The sequence below is a fragment of the Heliangelus exortis genome, chromosome 7, assembly GCF_036169615.1.
Source record: "Heliangelus exortis chromosome 7, bHelExo1.hap1, whole genome shotgun sequence".
NCBI lineage: Eukaryota > Metazoa > Chordata > Aves > Apodiformes > Trochilidae > Heliangelus > Heliangelus exortis.
In genome coordinates, this window is record NC_092428.1 from 6690402 (window position 1) to 6703344 (window position 12943).

The window sequence follows — 12943 nt, forward strand, 5'->3', positions numbered from 1 at the left end:
GGCTACATTCTTGGGAGCCAGCAGGGGACTGGAGATTGCGAAGGCTCCTGCTTCTCTGAAACGCTGGGAGGAGGATTCTTGTCACTTCCAATCCCTGTCTCTCCTTGTGACAGGGTTCCCGGCAGCCTCGTGCTTTGTTTGGCAAGAGTTTGGGGGTTTTGTGTATTCAAGTGTGTATATATGTGTATATTTATATATTTGCACCACTTAAACCTTTTCTGTTGCATCCCTGCTCTTTCCTCCCATCATATAATGAAAGAGGAATTGCAGTGACAGGCTTCATCCATTGTTTTGGATCAGTCTGTAACATGATGCAGGTTGACTTAATCAACCTGTGACTGCCAGTACAGACAAATGAGACTCCTTACCTTTTGTACTCTCAGTCCCAGGTCTCTGTGTGTACCAAACAATAGACTTACTACCCATTCCTATGTGAAACAGCTTCTCCTTGTGGGTTATTTCTAGCTATTCCTTCCCTTCTCTTGATTCCTCCCTTCTTTTTGATGTTTAAAGATGAGAATCAGAGTGTTTATGCCAGATTTCTAGGATGGGGACAGTGCTGTGCTGCAGAGCAACGGCTGGAAAACTCCCAGGAATTCTGGCATCACATCGAAAAACTCAAGAACTAAAGAGTCTTAGAGAAAGAAAAGCAATCTCACTTGTAAATTTCCACTGGAAAAGAATGAACACCAGACAGCTTTATCTTAAATAGCTTCAGTGGTTAATTACCCTTTCCGTTTAAAAATGTGTGCCTTATTTCCACTTTAAATGAAGGAGGAAAGTGATGTTTACCATAGCTTCAAATTAACAGCATTTGATCGACCTACAGCTTTAAAGTGAAATGTTCTGTTGGGGCTTTTTTTTTTATTATAATATATAAACACTTTCAAGAGTGTAGTAAAGCTAGGTTTGGAAAGGAGAAACTGGCCAGCTTAGACCTGCTAGGCTGGAATAAATGTAATCATTTAAAAAACTGTCTCAGCAGTCGGAAGGTACTGCATCAGTTTGGAGGAGGTTAGGATGGTGAGATTGCTCAGCAGAGGAGGCAGCGTGGCTGGGAAAACAAAAGTCTTGAGCAGACAGACCTGCTCTAGGGCTGCCTCTGGTTTCTGTCTGAGCTGTTCCCTTGTGCTGGCAGCCCCCGGGATGCGGGCAGCACCGGCAGCGTCCTGCCCCGTTTGGTCACAGGCTGCGTGGGGCAGAGCTTCTCTCTTCCAAGTGCTTGGATTCCTTCACATCCAACGCACACCCCGCCCAGGGCACTGCCCCCGGAGGAAAGCGCCTGCACTGCTGAAGGAGACGATCAGCAGAGGCAAGTAAGATCCAGCTTGTGCTGTACCATGCAAATCTATCGTAATAATGGGCTGCAGCCATCTGGGATCTCAGCCTGTCCCCTTGGCTGGCTGATACTTCCAAGCATGGCTGGGGACATCTGATGGACAGGGTTATGATGCCCTTCTAGCAAGCTCCCAGCAGTGCATGTGTGTGAGTAGCAGCTGCTTTGGTTTGCCCCAAAAGAGCTCAGACACACATTCATTGTATCCCTAAGGGATACTCTTTGTTTCTCACCAGTGTTATTATCCCATCCTGAGTCTCCCTCAGTGTTTTCCTGCCGTACACCTGTCTGGTAGGAGCAGCTAGAAATCTCCAACAACAAGGAGGCTACTGAGCTGTGGGACTGGCCTGCTGGGGACAACTGAAGTCATATAAAGGAATATTACTGGGAAAAAATGGGCTTGAAAAGGTCTCACCTGTACAGGTCAATTGACTTCCTGAAGATGGAGAACAGAGCCAGATGGGCTTTCCAGTGCAGCAAAGCAGAGACAACAGCCTGAGCAGTGCTTTCAGTAGGAACACTGCTGAGCTTCTTCTGGAGGCCACTGCAGTTTGCAGAAATTCAAGCCCTGGCTAACATCACATCTTATGTGTCCAAATCTCCCTGTCCTGTGCCCAGAGCATCCTGCCAGCATTTACAAAGGCAGATCTCCAAGGGGGCATTGAGACAGGAGGCTTCTGGACCATCTCTATTTCTGCTGAATCAACACTGAAAGGGCAGCACTGGCAAACTGCTCTGATCTTTCAAGCTGCAATGAGCTTGAATGGTTCTGCCTGCTGCACCATGGGTGCAGAGTTCCCCCTCCTCCAGCACAGGGAAAGGGGTCAGTGGCTGCTAAGCGATGCATCTTTTTGCCTACATTTATTTGAGTTGCTTATTACTTCACTTCCTCTTGGGCTTTGCTCTTTTTTGGACTAGAGGATGCTGAGTGAACACCATGAGGCAGTACTGAAGACTATGAGCTCTCTAAAGGATTTCCAGCTCACCTTGGAAAAGGAGACAGACAGTGCATTTTCACTACTGCTGCATTTCCCAGTCCTACAGAATCCTCATACTGTTTTTTGTAAGTGTTTTATATCTTTGCTATGGAGTTCCACATAGCTGGCTCATGGCTGCCAGTGCCTGGCCCTGGGGAGGTGAGCAGGGAGGCAGGAGACATCCAGCCCTCTGCTATTACAGTGGGGCTGGCTCTGTCCTTCCCCTCTACAAGGTCCTTTGGACAGGCTGGATCCTGCCTCTGCACACACTGTGGGCAGCTTGGCTGGAACACTGTGCGGCATCACACCAGCAGCTCAGGGGAAGCCCTCGGGAGACCACAGGGCTCCCAACAGCACTTACCCTCCTGGCCTTGGCAAATACCATTGCTCTGTGCAGGGTGTGTGCCGAGACGAGCTCTTCTTGCTTCCCCAGCTCTCCTGGTCCTCCTGGGCTTCTTGGCATGTCCCAGGCACTGTATGCAAAGCACTGAGATAAGGACAGCCCCGGTGCTGTGTCTGGGTACCAGGACAGCAGCAAAGCAGGAGTGGGACAGGAGCTCCCATGAGTGACAAGAGGGAGGGAATGAGGGTGGTTTGTGGGCTCACATCTGCTTTCCCAGCCAAGGGGGTATTTTAGCCAGGGAATCCATGCATGGAGTCAGGGAAATAACAAGGATGCCTGTGAACTGTGGAGACAAGCTCCCTCACAGCACAGAGCAGCGGGAGTTTCTCATTGGCATTTGTTCCTGTCTTACCATGTGCCACCATCACCAGGTCAGGTCACAGGAGTGTCTCCAATTAACCCAGCTCCCTGGTGCCCCTTAATTGGCACCCCAGGCTTTCCTTCCTCTCCTCCTCCTTCCTCCCTCAGCACATGTTTCTCACCTGTACATCTGCTGCTAAACCACTGCTCCCGGCATCCCCATTGCTGCTGGGAACCAGTGGTGGTAACCCAGATTTATCCCTTAAATCAAGGCAGTGGCCACCCCCTGGCTTGGAGCACTATCCTGAGGATGTCCCTGCTCTGACCAGGTTGTGTGGCTGAAGAGGAGCTGTTGCTGCAGAAACAAGTGCTCTAGGCTTGGGAATAGTTAAGGGCTTCCACGCAGAGTGGCTGAGAAGCTCCAGGAGGGTTTTTAAGTGGGTACTGGCTAGGATGGCTCAGGATAGGGAGGAGATGGCTGCTGCTGTTTCCTGATTGCTGTGGCAGAGACCACTGGATTGGGCACATTTAACCCTCCAGATGCTGGTCCCAGAGACAAGCCATGTACCTGGATGACTGGAGTGGGAATGTGGCTGTGTATGTACCTGCACAAGGGTAAAGACATAGGGAAACTGAGTCTGGGCAAGATATAGACATTTGCATATAGCGAGGTACCTGCCCTTGGAAAAGCTGGATGCCATCAGGCTGGGAAGGGCTAGTGGCTGGGACAGAGGGCACAGTGGAGCTGAAGGACCTTGTGGAGGGAGGAGATGGAAACTGCAACATCCCATATGGGAGGATGAAGTGCCTGGGCTCTCCTTCACCCAAAACAGCCTGGCTGGGGTTGGCCATGGCACATCCCGAGGTGTCCATGGGGCTCTCTCAGCCCAGCTCCTCTGCCCTGACCACCACAGGACCCCTCCTGAGGTGGGGCCAGCCAGCTGTGGTCAGTCCCTTTTAAAGCCCTTGGAGCTGTTGCCAGACTTGGCTTAGTGGGGTCCCCATCCTTTTCAACTGGCTGTTCAGCAAATTAAGAGCTTGCTATTAGGCTGCTAATTAAAGGCACTTCATTAGCAGCAGGGGAGGCAGCTCCTGGCCGCAGCAAAATTGGATTCCTCTGAGCTGCCATGAGCCAAGTCTTTCCTCTCTGGGGCTGGCGGCTGTGCCCCTCCGTGTCCGGGGAAGCCAGCAGCTCCGAGCCATGGCGATGTGAGTACCAGCCCTCCTGCTGAGCCACAGAGGATGGGGTACATCTGCTCCACACGTCTGACACGGTGGGAGAGGGGCTGGGGGGTGATGGGGTGTTGGGTGATGTGAGGCTCTTCTCCCAGGTAGCTACCAGTAATACAAGAGGGCATGGACTTAAGCTCTGCCAGGGGAGGTTTAGGTTAGACACTAGGGAAAAATTCTTTACAGAGAGGGTGATCAGGCATTGGAATGAGCTGCCCAGGGAAGGGGTGGATTCTCTGTCCATGAATGTTTTTAAAAAGAGACTGATGTGGCACTCAGTGCCATGGTCTGGTAACCACAGTGAGAGTGGATAAAGGGTTGGACTCGATGATCTCTGAGGTCCTTTCCAACTCGGATGATTGTGATTCAGTGAGGCTGCCCCATTCTCCTCAGCCTCCATGGTGATGCAGGGATGTCACCCTGCTTGCTGTCCCCGGATCCACCGCCCCGTTTGGAGGGGACATGTAGGGGCTGTCAGTGGTGGCAGAGCGTCACATCGGTGGTTCTGCTGTCCCCAGGCCTGGCCACTGCCTCTCGGCTGGGCTGGGCAGCCCAGAGGTGCCGACCTGCCCCTGCCAGTGCCCCGGCGAGGGGGGAGGCCCCCGAGCTCCTCCTCCGGCCGCTCCGGCGCCTCCAATGAGCCCTCGGGGGCACCCAGGCTGCCTGTTCTGCCCTGCCCTACTTTGCCTTCCCTTCGCTTTCCTTGCCTTCCCCTCCTGTCCCTCTCCCCCTCCTTCCTCCATCTAAAAATGGAAGAGACGAGCCAGGCCGACGGACCGGGGCTACCTTCATCCCCTCCTCCTCCCTCTCCCCGCTCCGGCTGCAGCCTCGCCCCGACAGTCGGGAAAAGGACCCCGCAGCCCGGCGGGGACATCACTGGGGTGAGCTCCCTTCGGGCTGGGGGGGGGGGCTGCCCCATCCTGGCTCCTCATCTGCCCCACGGTGCCCACCCAGCCCCAGCCTCTGCCCTGACACCCCCCCCTCCTATCCCGGCTCGGGATTCCAGGTGGGATTAGCGGGGATTTGCTGTGCGTGAGCCGGGAGCTGCTGAGTGCTGCTGGTCTGGCTACTGTGTTAGGGGGGCTGTGGGGGTCGGGGGGGTGGGAGGGGCGCGAAGCTGGGGCGCCCTCCCCGCTGCAGGGCTGAGGTTTGAATGCTGGGATGGAGGATGTTGCTCCCAGAGGACGCAGCCTTGCCCCTCCACAGCCCTGTCACCGTGGGATGTTTATTTCTCCAGCAGAGATGATCAGGTGTAGCACCCAAGGGTGCCCCTGCGGCTGCGGTGTGTGGGTGTGTGCCCTGAATGCCTCGAGTCCTGCTGGGCACCCCAATCCCGGGGTGGGCTGGTCTCAACCCCCAGACTGGGTCAGGGCTGCATGGTGTAGCCCCACAGTCAGGTCCCCCCCTGGAGCTGGAGCAGGAGGCACTGGTGGGGATGAGGGTTTAGGAGGTGGGTGCTTGTGGTGCTTTGGGAGGACTGGGCCCCAACTGAACCTTTCAACAGTGCTGGGACTACCAGGCAGGGAGGATGCATGGGGCAGCTCACAGCAGAGCCATTTGGGTGCTCCCATCTATAGAAGGGGACAGGTGTCTCTCCCACCTCTACCTGCACCCTCCCAGCCTGGTGTGGGGTTCCCTGGGTGAGGCAGCCTGAGCAGGACCACTGCTAGCATTGAGTCTCATGCTGCGGCCATGGAGAAACTGGATCGGCTGGGCTGGGGGCTGAATGGTGGCACAAAATGCTCATTACAGGGCTCTGTCATACCAGGGCCTTTGCTCTTGGCCAGGGACATCCTTTAGAAAAGGGGCAGGGACCCAGCGCAGCTCATGCCACATGTGATTTTGGCTCCCAGCTCTGCCAGCTGGGGCTGTGCTGATCCCTCATCCTCTCTCCCAGCATCTCACCTTCCCCCTGCTGTCAGTCACTCTCCTGGTGTCCTTCGGCTCCTCCATGCTCTATGGCTACAACCTGGCTGTGGTGAACTCACCAGCGGTGGTAAGGGACTGGTAACATCTCTGGGAGCAGAAGAAGGGCTCTGCATCCCTCTCTGGGAGGGTGGAGGGACCACTGGCCAGCAGACCCACATCAAAATATTGACATGTCCCTTGGGCAGCTGCCCACAGAGCAGCCCCAGGAGCAGAATGAAATGGGATGGACATGGAAACCTGCGTTCTTGTACCCTGGACAGCACAACCTCCTTTCTCCAGCTTCAGCTCTGTCTGTGCCATCTCTACTTTATCCTTAAACCCCTTCAGTGGTGAAACCGAGTGATCAGTCCAGCACATCCCAGTCATCCCCAGTCATCCTGCTCTGCATCAGCCACAACGCTGTTAAAGCCCTGGCATTTTCCCTATGGGGGCTGTCTTCTCTTGTCTTCCCCTTTCTCCCAATGTGTTTGGTGCCCATGTATCTCTCTCTCTGCCTTGCAGCACATAAAGCAATTCTACAATGCCACGTGGTCCCAGCGGTATGGGCATGGACTGGGGCCTGGCCCCCTGACCCTCTTCTATTCCCTGACCGTCTCCATCTTTGCTCTGGGTGGGCTGGTGGGCTCCTTGCTGGTGGGGATGCTGGTGGATCGGTATGGCAGGTAAGGGGGTGGCATGGGACAGGGTGGTCAAGGGACAGGTCAGGGCTGCTTGTGCCCTGCTGCTTGTGCCCTGCTAGGAATGGCACGCTGATCCGCAGCACTCTCCTTGTCCTCCTGGCTGGTGGCTTCATGGGCTTCAGCCGGGACCTGGGGTCTCCTGAGATGGTGATCATTGGCCGTTCTTTCACAGGGCTCCACTCAGGTAAGTTCTGCTGGGCTGCATACAGCCCTTTCCTCATAACCTGGTCCTCTACAGCCCATTCCCAGCGGGATGGAGACAAATTCATATTCCCCATGGCCACAGGCTCTGTGGTGGGGGTCTCCATGGGGCAGACAGGGCCCTGGGGTCCCCACTGTGAATGGTGCTGGGCATGGGAGGAAGTGCACCCAGGTCCCTTTTTTAATCCCCCTCAGGTATCTGCCTCAGCGTGGTGCCCCTCTACCTGGGAGAAATTGCCCCCAAGAACCTGCGTGGTTTCCTGGGCCTCGTGCCCAGCATCTTCATCTGCCTGGGGGTTTTCTTTGCTCAGGTCCTCGGCCTTCCAGAGCTTCTGGGTGAGGTGAGCACTATAGCCCAGCCTTCGAATGCTGGTCCCTGCACTGCCCTCTCTGTGACACATCCTGTTTTGACTCCTCTCAGGACAGGTTCTGGCCCCTTTTCCTGTCAGTGGTGGTCATTCCTGCCTCCCTTCAGCTCCTGCTGCTGCACTGCTTCCCCGAGAGCCCACGGTACCTGCTGATAGAGAGGAATGACATCTGCGGGGCCACCAGGGGTGAGGGGGTGTCCTGGGGAACACAGGCTCTGGGAGATGATAGGTGCTGGTCCAAGGTCTCCCAAGATCAGGGTATGTCCTCACAGCACCCTTCTGCATCCAGACCTGATAGCCCATGACTGTCCTTATGGTTCATCCCACCCAGTTGCACTATAGCATTTTTGGTGCCCATCACCATGGTGTGAGGCATCTCCTTGGTTCCTATGGATGCTCAGCAGGCAGGTCTTCTGGGGAGGCTAAGCCAGGGCTTAGCAAAGTCCTTGTCTCGTGCCATACCTGTGAGCATCCACCTTGTGGTGAGCAGCCACGTGTCTGTGACTCTAGCTCTCCCCACAGCACTGTGCCAGTTCCTGGGGACATCTGATATTCGGGATGTGATTGAGGAGATGAAGGAGGAACAGCAGTCCCTCTCCTCCGTGGAGATGGTTTCTGTCTGGCAGCTGCTGCGGGACCGCTCTGTTCGCTGGCAAACCCTCTCAGTGGTGGTGGTGAATGCTGGCATGCAGCTCTCGGGGATCGATGCTGTAAGTCCTGTGGGGTCCTCACCCCAGGGCCTGGCTCTGCAGAGGCTGGGTTGAGACCTGGCAGCTCATTCTGGCTCCATCCCCCAAGCTCATGCTAACTGCCCTCCTTGGCAGATCTGGTTTTACACCAACACCATCTTTGAGAACGCCGGAATCCCCGTGTCCCAGGTCCCTTACACCACTGTGGGCACCGGTGCCATTGAAGTTGTTGCAGGGTTGATTGGGGTGAGTGATGGATGGACAGATGGATGCAGACCCTCAGTGCCAGAGCCTTGTCCCTAGCTCCCAACACCATCAAATGGGGGGTGCTGAATGGACCTCAAATGCTACAGCACAGCCACAGGCAGAAGGTTTGGCAGGGAAATGGGGTGGGAAGATGGGATGAGAGTGGCTCAATTTTGGGAGTCATGTCTAAGGGAGGAGTGGGAAGATTTTAGGGTAAGTGGGTAGTAGGAGGGTTGAGGGAAGGTGCCAAGAAAGGAGCAGGTTGGGGGTGAGGGAGGGAACTAAGGGATTCCTTCTGGTTCTAGATTTCTTTGTCACTCTGTTAGCAGATCCACATTTCCCCATCTTCCCCCCATCCCAGCCAAGCACCAGCCTGGCCCCAGGCTAGCAGCCCTGCCCCCCTCCTCCCCCCCCAGCCAGGACTCATTTAGCAGGAGAGTTAGCACTGGGCCAGGCAGATTTATGGCCCTCGTCCCATCTGCACGTGTCACCCGGGGCCAGCCTGAGCCACCCAGCACTAAATTTGCTCCCTGACAATTAGAGAGATGGATGGGAGTGGCTTCGCCCAGAAGCCTGGCTGAGAGGGGGCTGCTCCCTGCTACCTAGAGGTCAGCCCACAGTGGAATGAGCCCCCCCCAGACTCCTCCTGCCCCTCCAAAAGATGAAGCCTCCTTCTCCCTTTCTCTCCTGCCCCAGCTGTGGGGCTGTCCCAGTCCTCAGCAGCCACCCGGCATGCAGCTGGATTGCTCAGGAGCAGCCCCACAAACGGCCCCCGATGGATGTGCCGAGATTGGTTATAAAATTACAGGCATTTGTTCTCCTGTCAATACCCTTCCTGCTCCAGCCACTGCCGTGCTGCCTGCCCATGCCCTGCCTCCTCTGCCTGCTTCACCACAAACAACCTGTGCCCAGCCCAGCACCCGCACTCAGCACCGGTGTGAATGCAGCCATAGGGACACCCTGGCCAGCCCTGACCCTGCACTCTAATGGGCTCTGCAGGACCCCACTGCTGCCCAGTGCGTGCTCACCCACAGACCCTGAAGTCCTGGATCTTCCAGTGCCCCAGCCCCAACCCTGGAGCTCTGAGCCGGGGCTGCCCCCAAATGCTACCAGCAGCATCCCTCCACCTGTAGCTGGATCTGGGGCTCAAGGGGTACCCTAGTGAACATTTCCCCACTATCCGATGGGTCTCTGCTCTCCCTTGGCAGTGCTTCACCATCGAGAAGCTGGGCCGGCGGCCCCTCATCATCACTGGCTTCTGCACCATGGGCATCTGCTCAGCAGGCATCACTGTCTCCCTACTGCTGCAGGTATGGTCCAGCTAGTGCCAACCCTCTTGGGCCACTGACATGGCTGGAGCTGGAGCTCTGGGCATCTTAATGAGGGCTGGAAAATGACAGAGTGGGTATCACCTCAGGGGATGCAGTGTGCATGGAAATGAGAGGTGAAGCAGCCCTTTCTAAGCAATGTTTTCCCTTCAATCTTTAAGGGAAGGAAAATGCAGAGCAAAGAAGCCATATCCAAATAAGAAAAGTCCTGCCACTTCTGGTAGGTTTTCTAAGGGCTAGTTGTCCCTAAGAAGGCATCTGTGAGCTGCCAGGGGAGCTGGGGAGGTCTGCAGGTTCCTTCTTTAGATGCCTGCCCTGAAAGGACACTCCTGCAGCTCTGGGGTTGTCTCAACATCATGGTGCCAAATCTCACCAGATTTGCCCGATATATCCTGTTTTGTCACTGTCCCCAAAAGCCACTGCTGAACCTGCAGGTGTGAAGCCTCATCCTGGGGATGTTGGGCATGAAGCTCAGGGCCACAGCCCTGGCAGGGTCCTTCAGCCCCCTGTCCCCTTGCAGACCACCCTGCCCTGGATGCGTTACGTCAGTGTCGCCTGTGTGGTCGGCATCATCGCTGGCTTCTGTGTGGGACCAGGTGGGTCTGGGTTTGGTGGAAACAGGAGGTGGTCAGGTGGGAATGGAGGCCCCAGAGGTGTTGGGGAGCAGATGGATTTGCAGGCAGGTGGCAGCGCTTGTGCTCTGGCCCCTTCCCTGCAGCCAGATCCTGGAATATTGTGAGCAAGATCCCACCACAATGCCCTCCAGCCCCATACACCCCCCGGGTATGTTCCATGTCCTCACCATCATCCCTGCTCCTCAGCTGAGAGGGGAGAAAGCCCTGGCAGCCTTCTTCAGACCTCTCTGGAGGTGTCACCTACTTCTGTCATGGTGCATCTGGTGAGTATTGTCCTGCGTCTAACAGAGTATTGGCACAAGAGCAGGCTCAAACAGTGAGGAGTGAAACCTGGACTGGTTTACCCAGCTGATGTATTAGCAGAGCTGTTAACAGATCTATAATTCATCCTCAGCCCAGACTTTATTCACTGTAATTACATCTTTAATTAGGATTTTAATGGCTCATTGTTCACAAACAATGATGAATAGGAGTTTTAAAACAAAAAAATATATATCTCTATTCTGGGCAAGCTGTGAGTAAGAGTCCGTCAGGGGCTACACTTATCCCTCATCCCTCACTTCTTAGTGCTTTTTTTTTTTTTGGTTTGTCTTTTCCCTTGGAGCCTCTCCCAGGCAGTGGGACCCTGGGTGTGTCACCATATCAAGCACAGTCCCCTGCCATATCCCCACATGCCCTGGGATGTGAACTGGAGCTTGGATCCTGCCCTGCAGCAGAGGGACAGCCCTGGGGCCCAGGGCAGTCAACTCCATGGCAGGTGTCAGGAGGGGCTGAGTTCTTCCAGAAGCAGCCAGTACCCTTCTCCAGTTTTTAGAAGCCAGGTTGTCTTGGACAATCATCTTCAGTCATTCTGGGTCTTTTTGATCAAACATGGGGAAAGCTGGTTGGAATTTCCCATGAGAAATTCTGATGCTCGAAAATGTGGTTGCTTCTTTCTTGCCAAACTCAGTCACAGAGTCTGAGCCCTTAACTAAAAGATACAAGGAAATTTTCTAAAGTGCTTTGTTCAAGGGAGGCTGGGAAGGGAATTACGGAGGGCACTAGGAACATGTTTTTCTCTGCTGGTAGTCTACATGAGATTTAATGTATTAGCATTTAGGCAAATCATTGTTAAAGAAGAACCTGGATGGAATGTTCCCCCCTGATTTTGAACCAGTCTAAAGCTTTCCAATTTGTGAAACTGGCCTCAGCACTCAACAAAGAGTAGCTGGGGGGACATCACCCACCCTCTGAGACAGGTCCCAAAGGGAGACCAAGGGCAGGGTACCAGCGCACCCATCCCTGCACTTCCCATCTCCTCCAGCCCTCCCAGCACTATGAATTTGGCCCAGGAATGTTGGTGGGCTCCAGGCCTTCGGCAACAGGGCTGAGACAGGCAGGACCTCTCAGCCTTGGGGGTGTCCATGGCAGCCTGTCCCCCACCCCCTGAATCTGTCCCTCCCTTTTCAGCCGGTGTCCCCTTCCTGATGACAGCTGAGCTCTTCACACAGTCGCACCGCCCAGCTGCCTACATTGTGGGAGGATCCCTCAACTGGCTCTGCAACTTCACCGTTGGCTTCATTTTCCCCTTCTTGCAGGTACTAGGCCGGAGGGACCATGGAAGGAGGAAGGGATGGACACAGCCCTGATGCTCCCATGGATGGGGTGCCAAGACAGACTTAATCCCAGGGTTGTCCATTCTTCTGGCTCATATCGATGCTGGCCAGAACCAGCCCAGGGAGGGGTGATGGGAGGGGACACTGCCTTGTTCCATGCCCATCTTGTGGGTGCTTGGCTCTCTGCTCCATCCCTGTTCTCTCATTGTCCCCAGATGTCAACTGGTGCCTTTTGCTACCTGGTTTTCTGTGGTGTCTGCCTGCTGGTGGCCTTATATGTCTACCTCATCATCCCTGAGACCAAGAACAAAACCTTCATGGAGATCAGCCACATCTTCGCCACCCACCACTCCTTTCTCTCCAACCCAACCCAGCTCACTGGGATGATGAAGCTCGATGGCTATGGGACCTTGGAGAGCAGCTCCCTGGAGGGTTAGGGCCCCAGCCTGCCCTGATCTGGAAGGTCTGGGCACATCAGGAGTGATGGAGGAGGCTACAGGTTGGGGAGGGAAATGAGGTCCATTTTTCTCAAACTTGATCATCTCTGCATCTCCCAGGACATCCCACCACTCCACAGCCTGCAGCCAGGAAGAGCCCTGATGATACACCAGGGGCTGCAAAAACCTCTGTGCATCACCCCTGTGCTGGAAAAGATTCCTTCCCAAAGATATTGAGACCTCATGGGGGCAGGGGTTCACTTCTCTCCTGGATATATGGATGTGCCAAGAGGTGCCTGTGCAAGGTGTTTAATAAAGAGTGTGGCCTCCAGAATCATCATTTGGCAAATGCAGCCTGGGATGGCAGTGAGCTGGAGCATTCTGGCACAGGTGGGTGCCCCCTTGGTGCCAGGGAGTAGCAGGATGGGATGGGATGGGATGGGATGGGATGGGGGAGGAGGGGGGCTTCCCCCCCTTCTCTGTGCCTGGATGGGAAGGTCAGAGTCACCGCATATTTCAAAAGGGAGGTTGGTCAGGGTCACCCCCCAGGCTCTTGTTTCACCTCAGGTTGGTCATGGAGAGGCTGTTG

At 55.1% G+C, this 12943-nt stretch overlaps 1 protein-coding gene across 1 annotated transcript; it reads left to right on the top strand.

Annotated features, from left to right (window-relative positions):
* The first annotated feature begins 4452 nt into the window (after positions 1-4452).
* On the top strand, positions 4453-12688 carry LOC139798195 (solute carrier family 2, facilitated glucose transporter member 5-like). Its single transcript, XM_071748462.1, is given in 15 exon segments — positions 4453-4784; positions 4786-4887; positions 4889-4926; positions 4958-5127; positions 6144-6238; positions 6764-6837; positions 6915-7039; positions 7252-7397; positions 7478-7610; positions 7947-8134; positions 8249-8359; positions 9568-9669; positions 10208-10283; positions 11772-11899; positions 12133-12688. Coding segments are annotated over 15 exon segments (1836 nt in total). The 5' UTR covers positions 4453-4658; the 3' UTR covers positions 12355-12688.
* The last annotated feature ends 255 nt before the right edge of the window (positions 12689-12943 follow it).